The sequence below is a fragment of the Lepisosteus oculatus genome, chromosome 9 (assembly GCF_040954835.1).
Source record: "Lepisosteus oculatus isolate fLepOcu1 chromosome 9, fLepOcu1.hap2, whole genome shotgun sequence".
Classification (NCBI taxonomy): domain Eukaryota; kingdom Metazoa; phylum Chordata; class Actinopteri; order Semionotiformes; family Lepisosteidae; genus Lepisosteus; species Lepisosteus oculatus.
Window position 1 is genome coordinate 3,817,840 of NC_090704.1, and position 19,336 is coordinate 3,837,175.

The window sequence follows — 19,336 nt, forward strand, 5'->3', positions numbered from 1 at the left end:
AAAAAAGTGGAACTTCAAGAAGAGGAGGAGGAGGAGGGGGGGAGGTTCGGCCTGTCGGTTCCGAAGAAGGGGGTCCGGCGGATACGTGTGTATCGCTCTCGGGAAAGTTGGTGCGCCGAGCGGTCGCCTCTCTCTCCCCCCACGTCTCTCCTGCAGCAGCCGCCGAGATCGGGCCATCTGCTCGCTGGAACTGGGTTAGCACACGGGGGCTTGCAGCCCTCCTACATTCGTGCATTTTGGGGTTTATTACCCGCCCTCTCTCCTCTCTATCCTAGCAACCCTCTCCTTGTTTTTTTTTTTTTGCCCCGTGTTGATGTGCGGCTGGCTTGAACGTAGTTTTTGTTATTGTACGCGAGTCTTATTTTTTTTTCTGTGGGGGGGGGTCGTGCAAACCATGCCTTGATCACCAAGTGCGAGTTAAGCAGCAGCAGCAGCGGCAGGGTGGCGGTGGTGGTTGGTTTGTTGGTTGGTTGGTTGGGTAAAAAAAATTGCATACTAAATTCGTGTCAGTCGTGGTGCATCCATCATGCAGCAGGGTGCGACCGAGCTCAGCGCGGCGCCGTGGTTGCACGTTTCGTGGCTGATGGCTGGGACTCGTAGCGTGCAGTGGCCTCGGTAAGCGTTGGATTTAAAAAGAAAGAGAAGGAGAAGGGAGGAGGGGGAAAAAAAAACAACCCCAGAAACTCGTGGTATGAAGTAAGCGGCCGTGGGGTACCTCTCCGGCGGGGTTTCGGCTGCACCCTGCCCGGGCGGGATGGGCTCTCTGCGGGCTGGAGTTCCTCGGCGGCTCCTCAAGGCCCACTCGCGGAAAATGAACGGGTGGGGGGAGAAGGGAAAAAAACAACTGCGGGGACTGGGCAGCAGCCGGCGGAGAGGAGCATAAAAAGCTCTCCCGTGGGCCAGAAACAGGGCAACACGGAGACGCTCAGTCTTTGATCACTGAGCGCAATCCGTCTCCGCTGTGAGTGCGGGACCTTCACTACGAAGTTGTTGTTCAGTTTCTCCGCAACGTTATTCTTTTAGATATATTTTTTTTTTTGGTTAAGTGGTGATTTTTCTTTTTGTACACATTTGCTTTTCACCGGAGCGAGTAGGTGGCGCGGCGGTGTAGGTCCTTTCGCGTGTACACGGCGAACGCAGCAGTTTTGAGCCCAACCAAAAAAAAAAGAAAACTTTCCGAAAGGCAACACATGTCAAATTAAAGTTCGCGTCCGACACGCTGCCGCCCGCGTTAATCAGGAAGTAGCGCTAAACACGTGCGATTTCTTGCATCGAAGCGACAGGGCTGAGGACTGCTGAAGGGCTTTTAAACAGCGTGTGGAAGGGTTTATGTTTTTCTTAAATACGTTATATAGCGTATCAGTATTTTCCCTTTTCCATTTAAAGCATGTGTAAGGTGTATTTTAGAATTACTCCTCCGGTCTCTAATTGTCATTAATTATATTATGAATGCCCTGAGTCGTGACAGCTGGTAACAATCACTTTGTGTTCTCCTTGCAGTCCAGATCCTAAGCACTGGATTTTGCACTTTTAATGGCATCACTGGTAATAACTATTGCAAAGCGACTGGACTTGACCGTACCAATCCTGTATTGTTTCAAATTTAAGATTGGCTGCCCCTCCTCCCTGAAAAAAATGCATTTGAGTGAAGTATGGCCTCAGACTCAAAGAAGCTTGGTTCAGTTCAGAGTGTTTTACTTCCACGTGGGAGGAATGCTTTTCCTACAGAAAGACTCCCCCCCCCCTCCATTGCTCCGGTCCAAACGCCGGTCATCTCAGGTGCTGAAAGGTCCCAGAGGTTAAGTCTGCAACCAGGCTATGCTTGGCTGGGGCCAGCAGCACAGACTGTTAATCACCTGCCGGGAAGATGCCAGTGGCAGTGGACTGGACGGAGAAGGCTGTCCTGGCCATTGGTGCACACAGGTCACTCATGCCACAGAGCAGGGAGGTGTGCGTCTCCAGCTCGTGTCCGAGCAGCGTTTCAGGGGACCTGACGGTTCAATTGACTCCCAGTATCTAAAGAAAACGTTTATCTGCTTATTCCAGTTCGGTTAATTCATGCGTAGCCTCTGTGTCAGTTAAATTGTACGTTGGGCTAACTGCGTTTTATTTCATTGTTTTGGCTGGAGTGCAGAGTAGTACTTCTTTATTTATTTTTTTAGAGCGGAGTTCTAAGTTATTGTCGTCATCGCTTTTCAGAACTGTGTGTTTTATTGAAGGGTTCTCTTGCATTAAAGTAGTGTTGTGTGTTGAACTGTGGCGGGGGGGGATTTAAACATCCGTTTAAGAAGGCTCAGCCATTCTGGCGTTTAATCATTTTAAAATTCCATGCTAAAAATGCCATGCTATGTCTGGTTTAGTTTTGTGGTTCCTCTGGAATTTTCTGGCTGTCGTTTTCCTAAAATCAGGCACATTCAAAACAGGCAAATTCTGTTTGGGGGTGTTGTGTTGATTGGAGGCGAGACCTTTAGTTCTTTTGCAAATTAAAACAAAAAAAACTGGAAATCGAACAGGAATATTGAGGATTAAGCTCACAGAAATCGGATACTCTGCAAGACCACCTTAAAGGACAATATTTCACTCATCCAGTGCGTGGGCATGCCCTGGGCCCACTACCCAGACTCCTCCTCCTCTGGTCACAGGAAGACGGCAAAGGTCAGAGGTCATCTCCGGGGGGGCGGGGCTGTTCTCTCTTGTGTGGGGATTGTTTGCAGAAGGGGCAGCAACAGTGGCTGTACAATTGTCATACCAGCCAAGCTCAGAAGGTCACGCTGAGCTCTGGCTGTTGCACCTGCGATGATGTTTTAAGCACCGACGAGGTCTGGACCAATTAAGATCAATTTGCAATACAGGACAGCTTGGAGGCTGGTTGCAGAATTCTGTCAGCCCCCTGGAAAGCTTGTGAAGAAACGCGGTTCGTTCTGCGCTGTCTGAGGGTCGAGCTCCTGCCTCGGAGTGCAGCAGCTCCTCTTCTTCCTTTCGCTAGACTTTCGTCGCCTGTTCCTCCCGAGTTGCCGTGCCTGTCGCAGAGTTTAGAAATGGCGCCGAGAACCGTCATACTGTTAGAAAGATTGGTGACCAAAACAAGAGTGATGAGGGTGTTGCCAGGTGAAAGAAAAGAGGCTGAAACGTTAGAACAGGAAAGTAGATGTTTAAACCATTCTTTATTCCCGAGGAACCTGAAATAGTTCATTACAGGAGCCCCAGGCCAGCGGGACATGACGTTACAGGCTTCAGACTTGACTTGGGGTTCTTGTCTACCCTGCTCTGTGCAAGAGGTATTAGTTTTACGGGTTCAGATAACCTTTTCACAGTCCATACCTGATGAGCTAATGGCGTTTTGTATTCCTTTTGTACAGATCTGTTTTTCGCCCTTCTGATCTGTAGAATAAAGCTTACGTTTATCTTGGTCAGTGCCACTGACCTCTGACACTTACATGTTATTGGATCCACAGCTCTGTGTGAAGCTTGGAGTTGTTTATAATGCTGCTCTAACAGTTGTAGGTTCCCCAGTGAAAGAGGGGCACATGTAGTGTGTTACTGACAGTGGAATTAACACACCTCCCCTTTTTCTGTGTTAGTTACAGAAGTGTGATTAAAGAAGAGAGAAATGCATTTTATGGCCAAGAGACAAAGCTCAGTCAGGTGTATCAGTGTGAACCCTGAAGAAAGTCTGGGAGCACGAGGTGAGTGCACCCCATTTCTGAATAAATTAAATGGTCCAGTGGGTTTTAATTTTTTTACTTGTTTGCTAAAAAAAAAAAAAGAGGAGCACTTGTTTTTTTGGACACATTCTGAAACGTTGCAATTCAAATATGGTGTTTTCAAAGCAGCCTTCATAATTTCAGGGATTAATTCAGAATTATCTCGCTCCTTTCTGACTGAGACTGGGCCTTCTTGCATGTCCGCTTTGCTCTGATTGTGATGGCTCAGATAGGGTGCTGTCTTTCATTAATGTTATGCCTTTCGTTCATGCATGGTCAGTGCCCATTAGCTTGCAGTGAACCACTTAAGGCCTGGTAAAATGTAGAGTTTACTATAGAGGGTGAACATTTGTGTCTCTGAGCTGTGTTGTTTTGTTAATAATGACATACAAAAAACTTGTGTTTTCCAAATTTCGGGTCACTCGTGAGGGAGACCATGACATGATTGTATCGTGCACAGTACATTGATTGGGATGGGTGATTTGTTTTATTAGCTAAGTCTCAGGGTACTTTAAAGGAACTGCAGTGGTGTATACAACTTACAGTCATTTATGCAACTTTGATGATAGATCATTATGCAGTGATTAATATTTATACATGCAAGCTTTATGTACAGTGCATTACTTTTATATCAGGTTTGTAGCCATTTAAACTAAAAAGAAACAATAAAAAGGATACAAAAATACATAAATACAGAATACAAGGTCTTGTTCAAGTCATGTGTTGCGTGCTGTCAGTGTGGGTATAAGAGTTAGTATTGTGAGTTAAGCAAGTGTCGCAGGTGTATATTCAGAATTGAATGCATTGGAGTAGAGGTTGCACAGAGGGTCTGAAGTGGGCCTGAGGTTTAGCCTGTTTCATTGTTCAGGAATTTGTCTTTATGGCCCTGTGTGTCCCTGTGGGGTGAGACTAAGCTTACCCCTGGGCAGTGCAGTAAAAAAAAAAAAAAAAAAGCACACAATAGGTCACCATCCCCAGCATGTTTTCAATTAGGTTCTAATTCCATCTTATGGTGCTCCATGTTATTTTTGACCTGTACCATTGATAGTCCAAAAGGAGCCCTACAAGAACCCCCCCCCCCCCCCCGAGTTAAAAAAAAGAGTTCATTCAGGCATAGGACACCTGCGTTACCTGCTTTCCTCTGCGACAGGTTAAGAACATCTTGGATGTGAAATGCACCCGCTGAAAGGAATTAGAACTACTGCATGCGCTACAGCATTTCAATAATTAAAACCTCTTTTTGGATTGTGAGCCAAAAAGGCGATTTGTTTTTATTATTGTGGCCCTCTTTGAAATAGAGGATGAAATGGCTCTCGGTCCAATAGACCTGTTGACTCTTCAGTGTTAAGGTCTGCAGCAGTATCCCTTTAGAGCCTTCAGTGAATTCGGTGTGGTTCCCAAACAAGAGTCTACTGAATGAGGCTTTAAGGCAACAGAATTGCCACACCAGGAATGCAAACTATAGGGGGTTGCCTGTCCTGTTAATATCTGTGATTGGACCTGGAATACAGGGTAGAATTAAGATGGTGAGTGTATTATGGGACCTAAGAGGATGAATGAACTGTGATTCTCATGCTCATTCAGGGTGTTTTGAAAGGTGGCTGTGCTGTGTAGGGTTGTGTGGCAACAGGGGCAGCCCTGACATTCATGTTGTCAGCTCCTGATCAACATTAAGCAATCTTATGTGATTCTGCCAGCCATCATCCATCAGCTCTTGTCAATTATTTTTGAAATACTCCAAGAAATGGGCACACCTTTCTCAGGGAACATTAAATGTTACAGCGTATTGGACTCATTTTATGCAGGCGATCATTTTGTCCCTGTCCCTCTTGTGATACTTGATTGCAAGGCGGGAGAGTAGCATTCCTGAAAAAGTTTGTGCTGTCACTTCTCTCTCTCTCCAGAAATCCTGTATTCTGAAGGTCTGACATGCTGAGAAGATAGTATTCAAACCATTCAAAGGTGTTGCATTAGTTTCTGGTACCTGCATTTTTCAGTAGTTCATGAAAGGAACTCATACTAGAGAAGTAAGATTTGGGATGTTTGGTTATGATTCAGTTTTTTAAAGTTCAGTTCGGTTTTCTTTTTTCTTTTTTTTTTTAAAGTGTGGTGACCATACAGCTGAGTTCTTACCTGGAAACTTTGAAACTGCATTTGTGATTTTAAAACTGCGCTAAAATCGAAAGACTTGATTTGTAAGTTCAAGCATGACAATTTTGTGGCGATTTTAAATTAGTCAGGTATACCAGTGCGTGATAAACTAGTGATAATGATCAGCTGTTTTCTGCTGATGTTCTTACTACAAGGTTGTTAAACGAGACCTGGGCACTGTTTGTAAGAGCAAGGGTGTCAACCTGTAAGTCCCGGCTCAGCTTCACTCGTGGCCCGTCCAGTCTGGCCTCCCCCTAAAGCTCCCCTCCTGCTGACCTGCAGAGACGTGGGGTGGAGTGATCGTGAGCGATGTGTGAGCTGGATCTGTCATGTGTCACGTGTGGCTGGCTGCAGTGGGGTCCCTCCCATGAATAAAGCACCCAGGGAAGCATGTGGATGAACAGCTCTTTTTAGATGCAATGAATTATTTCTGCCCACAGTCAGTCGGAGGGAGCAGCTGAGCACCATGTCTGATTTTGTTTGATAGCGTCTGAGGATGTATAGCAAGCAGCAGTGGATCTTTGCACATGCAGTCATCTCGGAAATTGTGTAACACCACATTTACAAATTAAAGTCTTCCATTTAAAGAGAAATTTAAATCCTGTTCTGCTGTACTGTTTTGATGAGCACTTAACCATATATGTCTGTGTTTTTATTAAGCTTTACTGGTAACACCAGGAAAGATCTACACTGATATTATTTACTTGTGTGCAGCAAAATTAAAACTTGGGATATTACAGATGAATCTCTAATGAAGATTTTGTTTAGATGCACTCTTCCACTTGTTTTTGGTATTCACTCTTTCCTGAAAGGAGAGGACCTAAAATACAGGACAAGAGAGAGGCAGTTTTCCTAATGGTTTTTATGTAAAAGAATGAAATAAAAAAATATCAGTGCTCCTCCTATTTTTTTTTATAAAATGGTGTTATAATAATAAAATTATTAGGTGTGATCTGTATTTTGTTGCAAAATGGAATGAATACACAATTCTAAAATGTTTTCTGATGTTGACTGTAAAGCAAAAAAGCCAGGTTGTTTGTTCTGGGTTTCTAGTAATGCTTTGTTGTCTGTCTGACCCTTTGACATGTTTGTCAGTGTCTAACGTAAATGTTTAAGCTCAACTAAGAGTCACATTTAACTGTAGGAACCTCCGTTCTGCATCAGAAAGCAGTGTTTCAGTTTACATAGTATAATATGCAGGTGTGGCACCTGTCACACACATCCGGACAACACTGACTGCCCTGTGTCCACCATCTCACAACGTTGTAGCCGGTGGCTGAGAGCTAAGAGCTTGTTCAAGCTGTTAGGCGAGACACAGCATCCTGCACAGACCAGGCAAAAGGCAGTGCAAAATATCACGGTTAACACAGTGTACAATATCAGTACATCCATTCAAAGCCATGAGAGTGGTTCCATAATCTTTGAGACGTTTTGCGGTAGGATAGTTTTTTTTTTTTTATCCTGCTCCTTAAACTGAAATAAATGAAGTTATTTCGCTTCATAAGCCATGACACCCTTGAAAAGGAATGTTGATGCTTAATTACAGTCTGTGACAAGATTATCCAGTCAGTTGTTTTCACCTTTTGTGACGGTGATTGTAAGAGAAAACCTGATAATTTGCCTTTTCGTTGGCTTCCAGAAGACGAAAGATGGTTTTGACATTCCTGTGATTGTTTTCCTCCACTTCATTTCTCTGCGATGAAGACTCCAGTGTCTCTTTGAAATGATGAGAATTGCTGTCGCTGCTCCTGGCTTTCTCCAAGCACAGATCTTAAATGGAGGAAGTTTTGTCAAATATTGTAAACCCCAACGATCAGTTAAGGGAGGTGTCGCTGGGTAGATACTTCTGCAAATGGTTTGCCACGGATTTTATAATGTGTAGTTTTTTTAATGCCGTGGGTTTTTTCTTCACTGGAAAAAAACTGAAAAATGTAATGGCGTCTGTTGTTAATAATAACTACAGTTGTGTGCTTCATTTTGGGGGAGATCACGAATGACTTCTTGGTAAGAACAAGAGGCTAGTCAGTCCCTCTTGCAGTTTGGTTGCTTTGTTGTTAAGTGAATGTACTATTTAAACCTTAGTTGTTAAGGACACCAGCGTTTGTGCCTCTACCACTTAGGACATGAGTTCCAGGCTGTGTACAGAAGGTTTTCGTATTGTCTGTCCGAAACGGATAGCATTATAGGTTCGATCAGTGACACTGAGTCCTCATTCCACTACTGAAGCGGTTTGTCTCCTTTAACCTGCCTGTATATGACAATCCACTGATACCAGGAATCGTTCATTATGGTTGCTCTCTGAACCTGCTCTTTATTTCAATTACAAACCGCTTCCTATATCTATGCCCAATTATTCTGTGTGCTTTTTTTTTATTGCTTCCCCACATTCAGATGTGACGGGTAGATCCCTTTCACACTTCACATCCTGCAGCTCTGAATCACACGTGCCGGGTCATGCATGTTCCTGCTTTTGCACTTTAGTTTGAAAAGCGTCTGCCTATGCATCTGCAGATTTAAACAGTCCGCTAAGTATACTGTAATCCAAGCCAGTGGTACTCATCAGAAAGAGCAGTGGGCCTGAAACAGCTCCTTGCAGTACTCCACCACTAGATCTGTCCCTTAAGGTGACACTATTTGATCCTCGCAAACCAGCTCTTGTTCCATGTGCATTTGCTGCCTTGGATTCCTGTCGCTTTCACTTTGGGAGTCAACCTTCTCAAATGAAATATCTCATGGCATGCTCTAGCCTATCTCCCATGTGACTAGTCCTCGTTGCTTGTTGGAGGATTAGTAGGTTAAATGTGACCTTCCTTTTCTGAATTAGTGTTGGTTAACTCTTAACACTTCTTTGTTTTGTAAATAATCTTGAGGTACAGCTCTCACTTTCTTTACCTCTAGGACTGACTGGTCTACAGGTCCCTGGTTTGCTTTCATATCAGTGTTTATGAATCGGCCTCATTAGCAATTTTCCGGTCGGTGCGTACAGCACCATGCTTAGTGAGGGTTGAAATATGCTAACTAAGGAGAAGATCTATGAATGCCACCCCTCATTTACTTCCCTAATACACCTGGGAAGATATCAGGCCCTGGAGATTTCTTAGTGTTAAGCCACCCCAGCCCCGACAGAATTTCTGTCTGATATACTACAATTACCGAATACTGGCGGTGCGCCTTCTCTGAGGCATGCAGTTATTTATGTCTTCTCATGTGAATATCCATTGAGCATACTGTCTTTATATTTCATTTCTTACCTCAAGTATACCTCACATACAATTACCTTTTATATTTATTTCCTTCACCTTTTACTGTTGTAGTAACACATTTATTTTTCTGTGTTTTGCAATATTCTTTTTCTCTCTCTCTGCAATTACGATATTTTTTTCAGCTGCTCCCATTGTTCACATAATCGAATCTCGGAAAAAGATGGAAACCGTTTAGTCTGCGGAGTGATCTTTTTTTTTTTTCTGGGTTTTTGTCAGAAGCTCTCCATTAAAGCCGTCTCCTAGACTTGGATTTATTTGTTTCGGAGATGGATTTGTTTTGACGGTGGCAGCTATTTTGTTGACTCAGTCTGGCTGTTTTTCTAGTTCACGCTTTGTAAGCCCCAACTCTTTCCTTCACAGTTTTATTTTGAAGTTGTGGACACTCATTTTGGCCTCAGCTCAGTTTCAGTGCCTTTGCTTGCAGGATGTTTGAGATGTTCAGTCCCACCCTTCCAGCTCTTCTGTCTGGGCTGTCCATCCAGAAGAAGAGTAACCATTAAGTTTGTATTCATCCCAGCCTTCCTCTCCTGGCCATGTTTCAGTCAGTCCCTTTGTGTCCCTGTAACCTGTGCATGCACTGGCTTTGCGTTTTAATCCCAGTGGTCCTGTCCTTGAGGCATGGGCATTTTAAAAGGAATGAGCCAGGTTTGCTATTAGTGAGGCCCAGGGCTTTCCTATTGTGTGCTCTCTGCTCCCCAGATTCCTAAAGTCTCCTCAGCTCCTCAGCGCGCAACCCTGCCCAGTTCACTGGCGCCTCTCAGGTGCCTCCTGCTGTCAGCAGCTCCCATTTTCCCCCCGAAGGATCCCCAGTTTAGAGTCCATAAACCTAAATCCTTCTGCTTTGCCATCTGCCTTTTAGCCACCTGTTAAATCTCCATATTCCCTGTCTGCCTGGGTTCTTACCAAGGATCAGCAGAGTTCCCAGGAAGACCACCGTGAACGTTCCGCCTCTCGGTTTGCAAGCTAAATTCGGAGATTTTTGTTGCAGTGCCACCAGCCTGCTTTACCATTTGTTTTGACGTGGCCCATGCCAGCTAGATTCGCTCCTGCTCGGCCCGGGAGGCGTGGCGGAGACTGTGCACCTTCCGAGTGCTCTGAATTGGTAGGTGCTGGGAAAGAATAAAATTGCTTAGCCGAGTGATTGAGCTGGCGTCATCCCGGACAGAAGGCAAGCAGCAGACCATCTGAGACTCCCATCACCCTTGCGCAGTGCACTGTTTATACCTGAAATGGAGTTCTCCGCTATCACTGGCTTCCCTTTACTGGGAGCACTGGATGTGGTCCTCTGGGGCTGCTGTGTGTCTAGAAGTGTTGCCCCTGTGAGGTGTGCATGCCCCACACTGCAGCTGTGGCCTTTGGAGCCCAGTTCTCTCCCTTCTCCTTGCTTGTGGCACAGTGTGTCTGTATGGCTTGTTAACTGCCGAGGTCCGCAGTCTTGAGCCCACATATTTCAGTCTTGAGGTCCCCTGGATGCGAGTCCACCTTCAAAGCCAGTCACCCAGCTGCAGTGATCTTGTGCTTCAGCTTCTTTTCTTCTGTTTGTTAAATACCCCTTTTAACCCCACCCGAGGTTCCATAAAAAAGATGTTGTCTGATGAGTTTGATGCAAAACGTTTTTTTTTTTAATACGGAGGTAGTTAACACAATTCTAGGTGACTAAGAAAACCTATACTGAACATCACAGATTAACAACAGAAAACTCTAATAATTAAAATCCAGCCTTTTCAGGGGTTTAAACACTTAGATGTGTCTGTGCATGAGCATATTCCTTCTATACAGACGGGGGAACATTTGCCTCATTACTGTCAATTTTTCTGAATTTTCTTGGGTTCTCTGTAGGTGGCATTTGGGCTGAATAGCATATCATAAGCAAGGAGTTTAGTTAGGAGCTACAGCTCTGCCAGTAATTATAGTGACAGTGCAAGGCAGCCCATATTCCTAATCGGCAGCACGATTCCATGCTCATCATAGTTACTCTTGAATCTGTCACTTTCTCAAGACATTTTTCATCATATGCATCCAACTTGGATTGCTTTGAGTCAGAAGGGGTAAGAAATATTATGTGCTTTCCTTCAGTGTCATTGAAATGTGTGGGAGATGTCTATAGCCTGTCTTCTATAAATGTATATGGAATGATTTAGCACTAGACAAGTCATGTGCTGAATGGCGTTTTCACATTCTAAATTGAAATGTCTGCAGGCGGATTATAATGTGTGAAACACACCTGTGGCCCTTTCTTTATTCACTAATTGCGGATTTAACAATGGCAAGCATCAGTGAACAAGAACGTGGAACTCAGGTTGGTCGACTAGGAAGGTTTTTAAAGACATTTAACTTCTGGTCTGAAGCCTCAGAAAAAAAATGTTATTGCCGAAAACAAACATTGCTCACCTTGCAGGGTGGTGTTTTGGATAATTGCAGGGAGGGAGCAAATTCAGTCCGGTTTCCATTTTAGATAAGGAATTAACAGATTAAACTCCACATTTCACAGCTTGGTGGGTATTTACAGTGGTTTCTCCCAGGCTTTTTTCCTTCAGTTATCCACCTTAGCTGCTCATTGTGTGGCTGTAGTTCTTTTCCTTCTGTGATTCTGTATTCTTACTGAGTAGTACAATATTCTGACGCATGTGCTGGCCCATCCCGTTTTAAATGTACCCAGGCATTTACCTTGTGCTCAGGTGCAATGATTTTCAGATTTGGGAACATTCTGATTTCTTAGACTGCTTTTATGCCCAGCAAACCACTGCTCTTTCAGTTTGGACAATAAATCCAGTTGCAGATGTTCAAAACTGCAAGGCCTTGAGAGAGTGTGCTGTTGCTTTAGGTTACTTTGAGGTTTTGCCTGACTGGGTAGCTACTGTAACCTTTGTACTGCAAGCAAAGGGTCTGAATCAAAACAATTATTTGTATATTGGGCTTCTTGATTAGATTGGATTGTGAATGCTGTGCATAAAGAGAGCTTTGGGAAATTTCCTCATTTAGTATCCGATGTGTAATACTCTAATGCGTATGCCTACGTTCATGTTGGATTTTAAGTGACAAGCACCATGTATGCAGTAACGGACGTTGAAAATGATGTAGTGCAGAGTTTGTGTGTCAGAAAGCACATGTGACTGGCAATGTTCTTCTTAAGACTGTTCTGTCAGGAGCAGACACCTGGAGTGCAGATTAGATCTGTCTATTTCACAGTTTTTCCTTTTCCGTTCCTTAGCCCCCCTGCACTACATTTGGAAATGACAGTACCTGAGTGTGCTGCCTGTGTAGTATCACAAATCTGCAAAAAGCTCAGCGATCACTGCAAGAAAGCAAAATATTTTTCTTCCCGTTTTACAATCTCGTTTGATGCATCATTCACGTTTGACTCCCATGGAATCTTGCAAGGTCACACGTGTAAGTCTGTTTCGTTGAAAGTAAATTTCCAGCTCGGATACTTAAGACTTAAGCTGGGTCTCAAACAGAAAACATTATTATTTGCTTAGCAGATGCCCTTCCTTTGGGTGTATTACAAAATATGCAGTGATAGTTGAAACAGATGCAGGTTCTCTGGTAGGGTGGGAGTACTGGATGGTCGCTAAAGATCGGGATGTCCAAGAGACCAGAATTTTGTGAGTGAAAGACAATGAAGAGGGTTAACTAAGCAAGAATTGGCAATAATATACAACACTTTTGGAATCTGGTAAATAATTTTACAATTAAGTCAAAGAGAAACGGGAATCCGGTGTTAAGGGTATTATCTAAAAAAAACTTTTGTATGTTTTGTTGATGCAAGTTCAGAAATGTTAACTGCGCTGGATTTTTTATTTGTTTCTTGTTGGGGGGAGAAAAAGCCATTGTTTCTGAACGCAGCTGGAATAAATTTGATTGTTACTTCCTAGTTCAGCCTAAGATCCAGCCAATTAGCATTTTTTTAAACTTCTAAAGGAAAAGCAATATTTCATTTCTACATTGCAAACTTCTCAGAAACTCAGCAGAGTGAGAATTTGTCAGAATTAATGCCAGTGTAAATGAGTGCTCCTTAGGGCACCTTAGCCCGTTGTGCCACTTGGCAGTGTGTGGTCAGAGCAGTCTCACTTTGATCCCCAACTTCACTCCTGTCAGATAGTTGGAGAAAAGTGTCCCAGTTTGTGTGTGGTTGTTTTTTCCCATGCTAGTTATTATGCGAGTAATTTGATCTCAGGGAAGAATGGAGTAGCCACTTCACCAAACATACAGAGATAATATCTCAGGAAATGTTTTAGATATGTACTTACTAGTGTGAACAGGAAAGGCTCTGATTATTTCCGAGATTTCCAAGATTTGTGATTCCCACACATTTATTGAGATTCCCGTTTCTTTCAGACACTGCAAGGCAGAGATGCAAAGGCTGGAAAACTATTTTAGAAGTGTGATAAGCGTACACTATGTATCCTTTTATTTTCTGCAGCCCCATCAAGGTTATACCTACATTTGGCTGAAGGTAGTGCTCCATCATCACAGTTATTTGTGGGTTTCGAGAATTCCATTCAATATCTGATCCAGCATCAACAATATCTGGGTTCCTTTTAAGACAAAAGGGGGGTAAGGTTTTGTGGTGAAAGTGGAAACTGGTTTCCCGATGTGCCCTCAGCTATTCAGTCCTCTGCAAAAAGGTTATTGCACTGTGATTTTACTGAAGGCACCCAGGTCTGCAGGATTATTGATGTATTGCACAGGTCACCATCTTGCTCCTGGAAGCATCGGGTATTCCAGTCAGCTGTACTGACAAACAGCACTGTTTGAGCAGGATATGTCCCAGCTTCCGCACGGAGGTGAGATGGAAGGCGTGTGGTTGTGATGCGTCATATCCCTCTTTTCTGTCTTTGTGGATGCCGTCCATTCTCATCACCCGACCCGTATTATTATGATCGTTCTCACTCCAAGCTGAGTTGCACACCTGCTCTTAATGTCTTGAAGGCACATGTGCGATGGCTTTTGGAGAACACGTGATTGTTCTCCCTACATCTGTTCTGTATGGGTTGCTTTCCATCGACAAATGAATGCATACATTTCTGTGTGAGGACTGTTTTAAGAATTAAGTGCACTGGAACATCAGATGCTTCTCTTTTTCATGCTGTGCCTAGTACTGTTTTTAAAGTCCATGGACTCCAGTTGTCGTCTACCTTCCTCCTTTCTGGATTCCTTTCTGACCGGCTTCGTGTCTGACTGGAATTGCTGCTGGAATTCTCTGTGCTTCCAGCCACCGTAACTGAGTGCTCTAATAATAATTGATCATTCCTTACACTTATATAGCGCTTGTCTTAAAGTGCTTTACAGGTAATGGGAAATCCCACTACCACCACCAATATGTAGCCCCCCACCTGGATGATGTGACGGCAGCTATTGTGCACCAGTAGGTTCACCACACACCAGCTCTCAGTGGGGAGGAGAGCAGAGTGATGAAGCCAATTTATAGATGGGGGGGTTATTAGGAGGCCGTGATTGGTAAAGGCCAAGGGGAAGTTTGGTTCTAAAAGAGGGTGCTGCACCACTGGGTGAAAACTCAGATTTTCATGTTTGGAAGCTTGAGAAGGGGCTAACAAGTCTTGGCAAATGAGCAATTTTAATATGTGCAACATCATTTCCTCTTCTGTCACCATATAGAACAGCATGGCAGAACTTCAAAGTATTCTGAAGTTTGGGAACAACACCCAGTGCTAGAATTCTATCCATTTAATCATAGGTACAGCTTAAAATTTGTCATCGAGCTACCTTTTAACGGTTTCTTGGTTCATACACTCTGTATATTATTTTTTGAAATCCATTTTATTAGGTTAAATCTGGAGATAGAGGATTGTTTTGTTCTCAACTGGCTCATCAGCAGTGCAATATTAAATACTTTATTGGCATCTTCAGATGACTTCATCTGGTTCGGCCGATTAAGGCAAATCTGCATTGTAACTGGCAAATTTTAATGTAAAGGTGCTGATCTTAAAGGGGGAACCCTGATGTGACCATCCAGTCAGTGAAAGCAGGAACATATTACAGTCAACCTAGTTTTACCCATAGAAACGCTAGTCTGTTGTCGCTTGCTTGCTTTATTGTGCATATATATTTTTCTAAGCTGTTGTATAACTGGATGCTTTTGTCTGCGCTAAAGAACACAAGGTCACATCCTGCAGTACATTTAGTGTTTTCAGGAAGATTTAGCACATAAATGACTGGTGCACATTTACCTGTAAAAAAATGTGGGAAACAACCAAATTTGGGGATTTGTGACAAGTACTGAAAAACAAAATTCGGTTAAAAACCTTTACAAGTTTCCTTAACATTATGGGGAGTTAATTTAATTTGCAAACATCAGAGATATTTACCATTGAATATTAGTAGTCGGAATGCATATGTAGTTTCATTTCATACAAAATGTTTCTATAACATTAAATGAAGCAAGGTTTCTGGTGGATATTTCTAATTCCCAACCCATACTGGATAGTGTTTGACATGTAATGTTGTTTTATTAATAAATTAGCCCACCGTTGATTTGAAAAGTTTTTCTGTTTTTATGTTAAAAGGTTCAGTTGTTTTGCTGGTCAGATTTGAAACAGATAGTCATGTTAAAACGCGATGCTGAAGGGTACTAGTTTTTAGTAATTGTTTTTAATCCCTAGATTGATATGAAACCAGTTTGCATGTGCGGTGCTCAGTGGCTGCCCTGGCTGTGCGCTGGTTCTAACTTTTTCTGGGTGTCTGTCTCTTGCAGGTGCAATTCAAGCGATGCTGTGGAGAGGACCATGATGAGGAGATTCTAGGGATTTGCCATAGTATGGCTGCTTCTCGATCCACGCGTGTTACAAGATCATCAGTGGGGATTAATGGATTGGATGACAACTTTTGTGGTCGCACCCTAAGAAACCGTAGCATTGCCCACCCGGAGGATTCCTCGCCCAACCCTCCGCAGAGAGCCCGGTCTCCTAAGAAGAAGCAGGACTGCCAGCAGCCGCCCTCCAAGGGGAATACCTCCAGCAGACTAGCCGACTCGAAACAGCCCCAGGGTTCTAGAGAATCATGGATGAGCCCCAGGAAGAGGGGGCTCTCCTCCTCTGAGAAAGACTCGAACCCCGACAAAGCGGACAACTGCGACCGGAGGCCTTCGAGGGAGGTATCTCCCGTCCTCAAGCGCATCAAACGCTGCCCGCGCTCCGGGGATGCCCCCAGCTCGGAAGAAGACTCTCCGGTCAAGGCCGAGAAACCCGCGGGCGATCCCAAGGAGGCGGAAGGCGACGCGGACTCGCCCGGCCCGAAACGAGCCCGACGCTGTCTTCTGCTGGACGATTACGACAAAGGGGAGATCAAAAAGGTCGACAGCCCCGCGGGCAAAAACAGCCAGCCTGGGCTTTCCGACGAGGCCGGCCAGGTAACCAATGGGCTTGACGAACAAGACTTGGACGCCGGTAAAAACTGCCCGGAAGACGCCTCCAAACCGCACCGCGCGGGCTCCTGCGAACCCGCCCAGGATGTCGGTGCCGTCCCTGCCAGCGCGCGGAACAAGTCTTTGTCGCTGCTGAATGGCGGCAAGGCGGACTCTGCCCTAGACCCCGACGATGTGCCTTGTACAAACTCGCATTCCGAGCAGGCGGAGCCCAGCGCCCCCACAGCTCCCGCACCAACCGAGGGCGGCGGCGGCGGCGGGAGCAGCGGCTCAGCCGCGGTCGAGAACGAGCGCGCCCCACCGCGGCCGGCGGCGGCGGCCTCTTCGCCGGAGGGGCCGCCGGCGGGGAAGGAGCCAGAGGAGGAGGTCGACGTGGTGGGGGACGGCGGCGGCGGCGGCGGCTCGGCCAGGGAGTGTGGCGCGGAAAATACCAATGGTGGCCTATGTGCTGTACAGGACAACAAACCAACCTCAGGAGAACCCGAGCCGCCGGTAGGGCTGGACGGCAGCCCCGCTGAGGCGGCCTCTTTCACGGAACCTCAAGAACACAGATACACACTGAGAACCTCGCCGAGGAGGGCCGCCTGCAGCCGGGGCAGCCCTCACAAGCTGAACTCTCCCTCCAGGGACAGCGGGCCGGCGAAGGAGGAAGACAGGGAGGGCAGCGAGAGCCGGACCCTGCCGTCCGGCGAGGCCGCGTCGGACAGCGAGCCCGGCGCGAGGCCGGACCCGGCCCCCTGCGACGGCCCCCCTGGCGAGCACGGGGACGGGACGGTTAAGTTAACGGGAGAGTCAGGGTTGTCAGACAGCAGGCTCTCGAGATCCGCCAAAGAGTTGGTGAGCAGCCACGCCACAGAGGAAGACGAGGATGAGGAAGATCCCGATGTCTATTATTTTGAATCGGATCATTTGGCTTTGAAACACAGCAAAGAGTATGTGTAAAAACGTGGTAACTTATCATGCATTTTGTCGCTACTTGCTGGTGTACTGTACAGTGTGCTTCTACTTGTTGCTCCGATTTTGTTTGGTAAAACGTTATGTCAAAGTTATGAGTTTTTGTTGTTGGTTCGTGACGGAATAAAGTAGGAGGAGAGGGAGACCCTTGGCACATCTTGCAGCTGATTTGATCAGCACTGTAAGGCGTCGTTGCAGTGTGAAGTGTCCCAAATTCTTTGGAGAGGATGTGGACCGCAGGACAGCAACATAAGAGGAACGCTGTGTTGGCAGGGCACGCTTTATTTATTTTGAGCGCCGCAAAGAGGTTTAAACTTGAAGGAATAACCGGCTTATCTTGTGCTTCAATGGTAGACTTGTAAAAGGCGTAGATTAAGAGGACCTGAGCCGTGTATTCTATAAACCACGCTTGGCTTGCTTCTCGGCACGTGACATTACTTAACTATTACTTGGAGCAACATGGTCCTTTTACTATGTCCCATGAGAAAATGTGTAAGGGTGTTTTCATTTCTGTTCATCGGTCTAAAAGAGGTTATAAAAGCATGCCCAGAGAGCACATTTCTGTTTGCAATAGACTCTGAATAGCAAGTGATTTTAAAGGCTCAGGTCTCAGGTCAGTGCTTCATTTTCCGTCGCGAGAGTTGCTCTTTGAGTGCATGAAACATTAAGGTGCACTCTGATATTGTCTTGTTGTTTTTGCCAGTCTGGTGAAGTACTGAAATCCGCTCTACAGTAGTTAAAAACTATTACTGGTTGAGAAAGACCGAGGTGTGTAATTTCATACCACTTATGTGCAACAAAAGAGCAACCAGTCAATTTAAATTCGGGCCTTAACTTGTCAGAAAGTGCAGCTCAGAACGAATTATGATACTAATTAACGTGTTAATGTCCAGGAGCCCTTCTGTTTGTTTTTAATCTGAGCAAATTGCAGTGGATTCCTTTGCACTTGGCCAAGTCAGCCCACAGTGTTCTGTTGCGAATCCAAAGCCTTTTCTATCTACCGTGTTAATTTGTGGGAATAACAGGTTTCCAGTGAACTAAAGCCCTTTTAACAGCTCCGGAGCTGAGGGCCATGTCTTGGAATTGCACGTCAGTTAAGGAGATGCGGCAGAACGGATCGATAGTTCATTTCCATTGCAGGACAGGCAGTCGTGACCCCCCCCGCTGTCGGCAGCGTGCTTGTTTCAAGACTGAGGGTTGAGACCGTCGCAGTCGGGCAGGCTGCTCCCTCGGCGCCGATCGCCAGCGGGTCAGCCTGTCAGCCCGGCGTACCGTGCCGAGAGAGAGCAAGGGGCATGGTCCAGGTTACAGGGGTTCTGAGCAGCGGGGCCCCCTGGCGGGGTTCTGAACTTCCTTGTGAAAACAAAAGGATGTTTCTGCCTTCTTCAGCTTGTCCGTCAGGCAAGTGAAGGTGTGTCCGTGAACGTGCAGAAGCTCAGTTCGGGAACGATAAGGCCGAAGCCTCAAAGCACTGAGCAGCGGAAGTGCACGCCCCTGAGCCTGCCTGTAACAGAGGGGATTGGATTGGGCTTTCCAGGGGGGTATGGGGATCAGCGTGTCACCGGGAAAGGGGGGATGCTTTTCCTGCTCAGTTTTTGATGTTCATGTAAATCCTCTGGTGGATCTGCCCGGTGCTCTTTTCCCTGCAACTTAAGAGCATCTCGATAGGTGGCGTTAAAGCTCAGGATCTGTTTCACGGCAGCTTGCCCAGCGCTTTGTCATTTCGGTTAACAGTGCAAACAGGAAGCGGCTTCTGGGGTGCATGTGTGCTGTAAAAAGCACGCTTGATCCATAGAAAGGGTGACTAGAATATTGGCTTTTAACTGCAGCTTCACAGTCCTAACGGTCCCTCTGAGAAGCGAGTGGCTGGCTGTACTTTG

At 45.5% G+C, this 19,336-nt stretch overlaps 1 protein-coding gene across 6 annotated transcripts in view; it reads left to right on the plus strand.

Moving 5' to 3' along the window:
* Positions 1-19,336, plus strand: part of zzz3 (zinc finger, ZZ-type containing 3) — a 30,807-nt gene that overhangs the window by 196 nt on the left and 11,275 nt on the right. For 3 of the 6 annotated variants that reach the window (XM_015355348.2, XM_006634768.3, XM_015355352.2), the window contains exon 2: positions 15,834-17,434. In XM_015355348.2, the coding sequence (XP_015210834.2) occupies positions 15,897-17,434 (1,538 nt within the window). In that variant the 5' untranslated portion in view covers positions 15,834-15,896. Of the gene's footprint in view, positions 1-112; positions 195-438; positions 616-3,581; positions 3,687-15,833; positions 17,435-19,336 lie in introns of those variants that run through there. The other 3 variants (XM_015355349.2, XM_069193994.1, XM_015355350.2) reach the window with 3 other exon arrangements.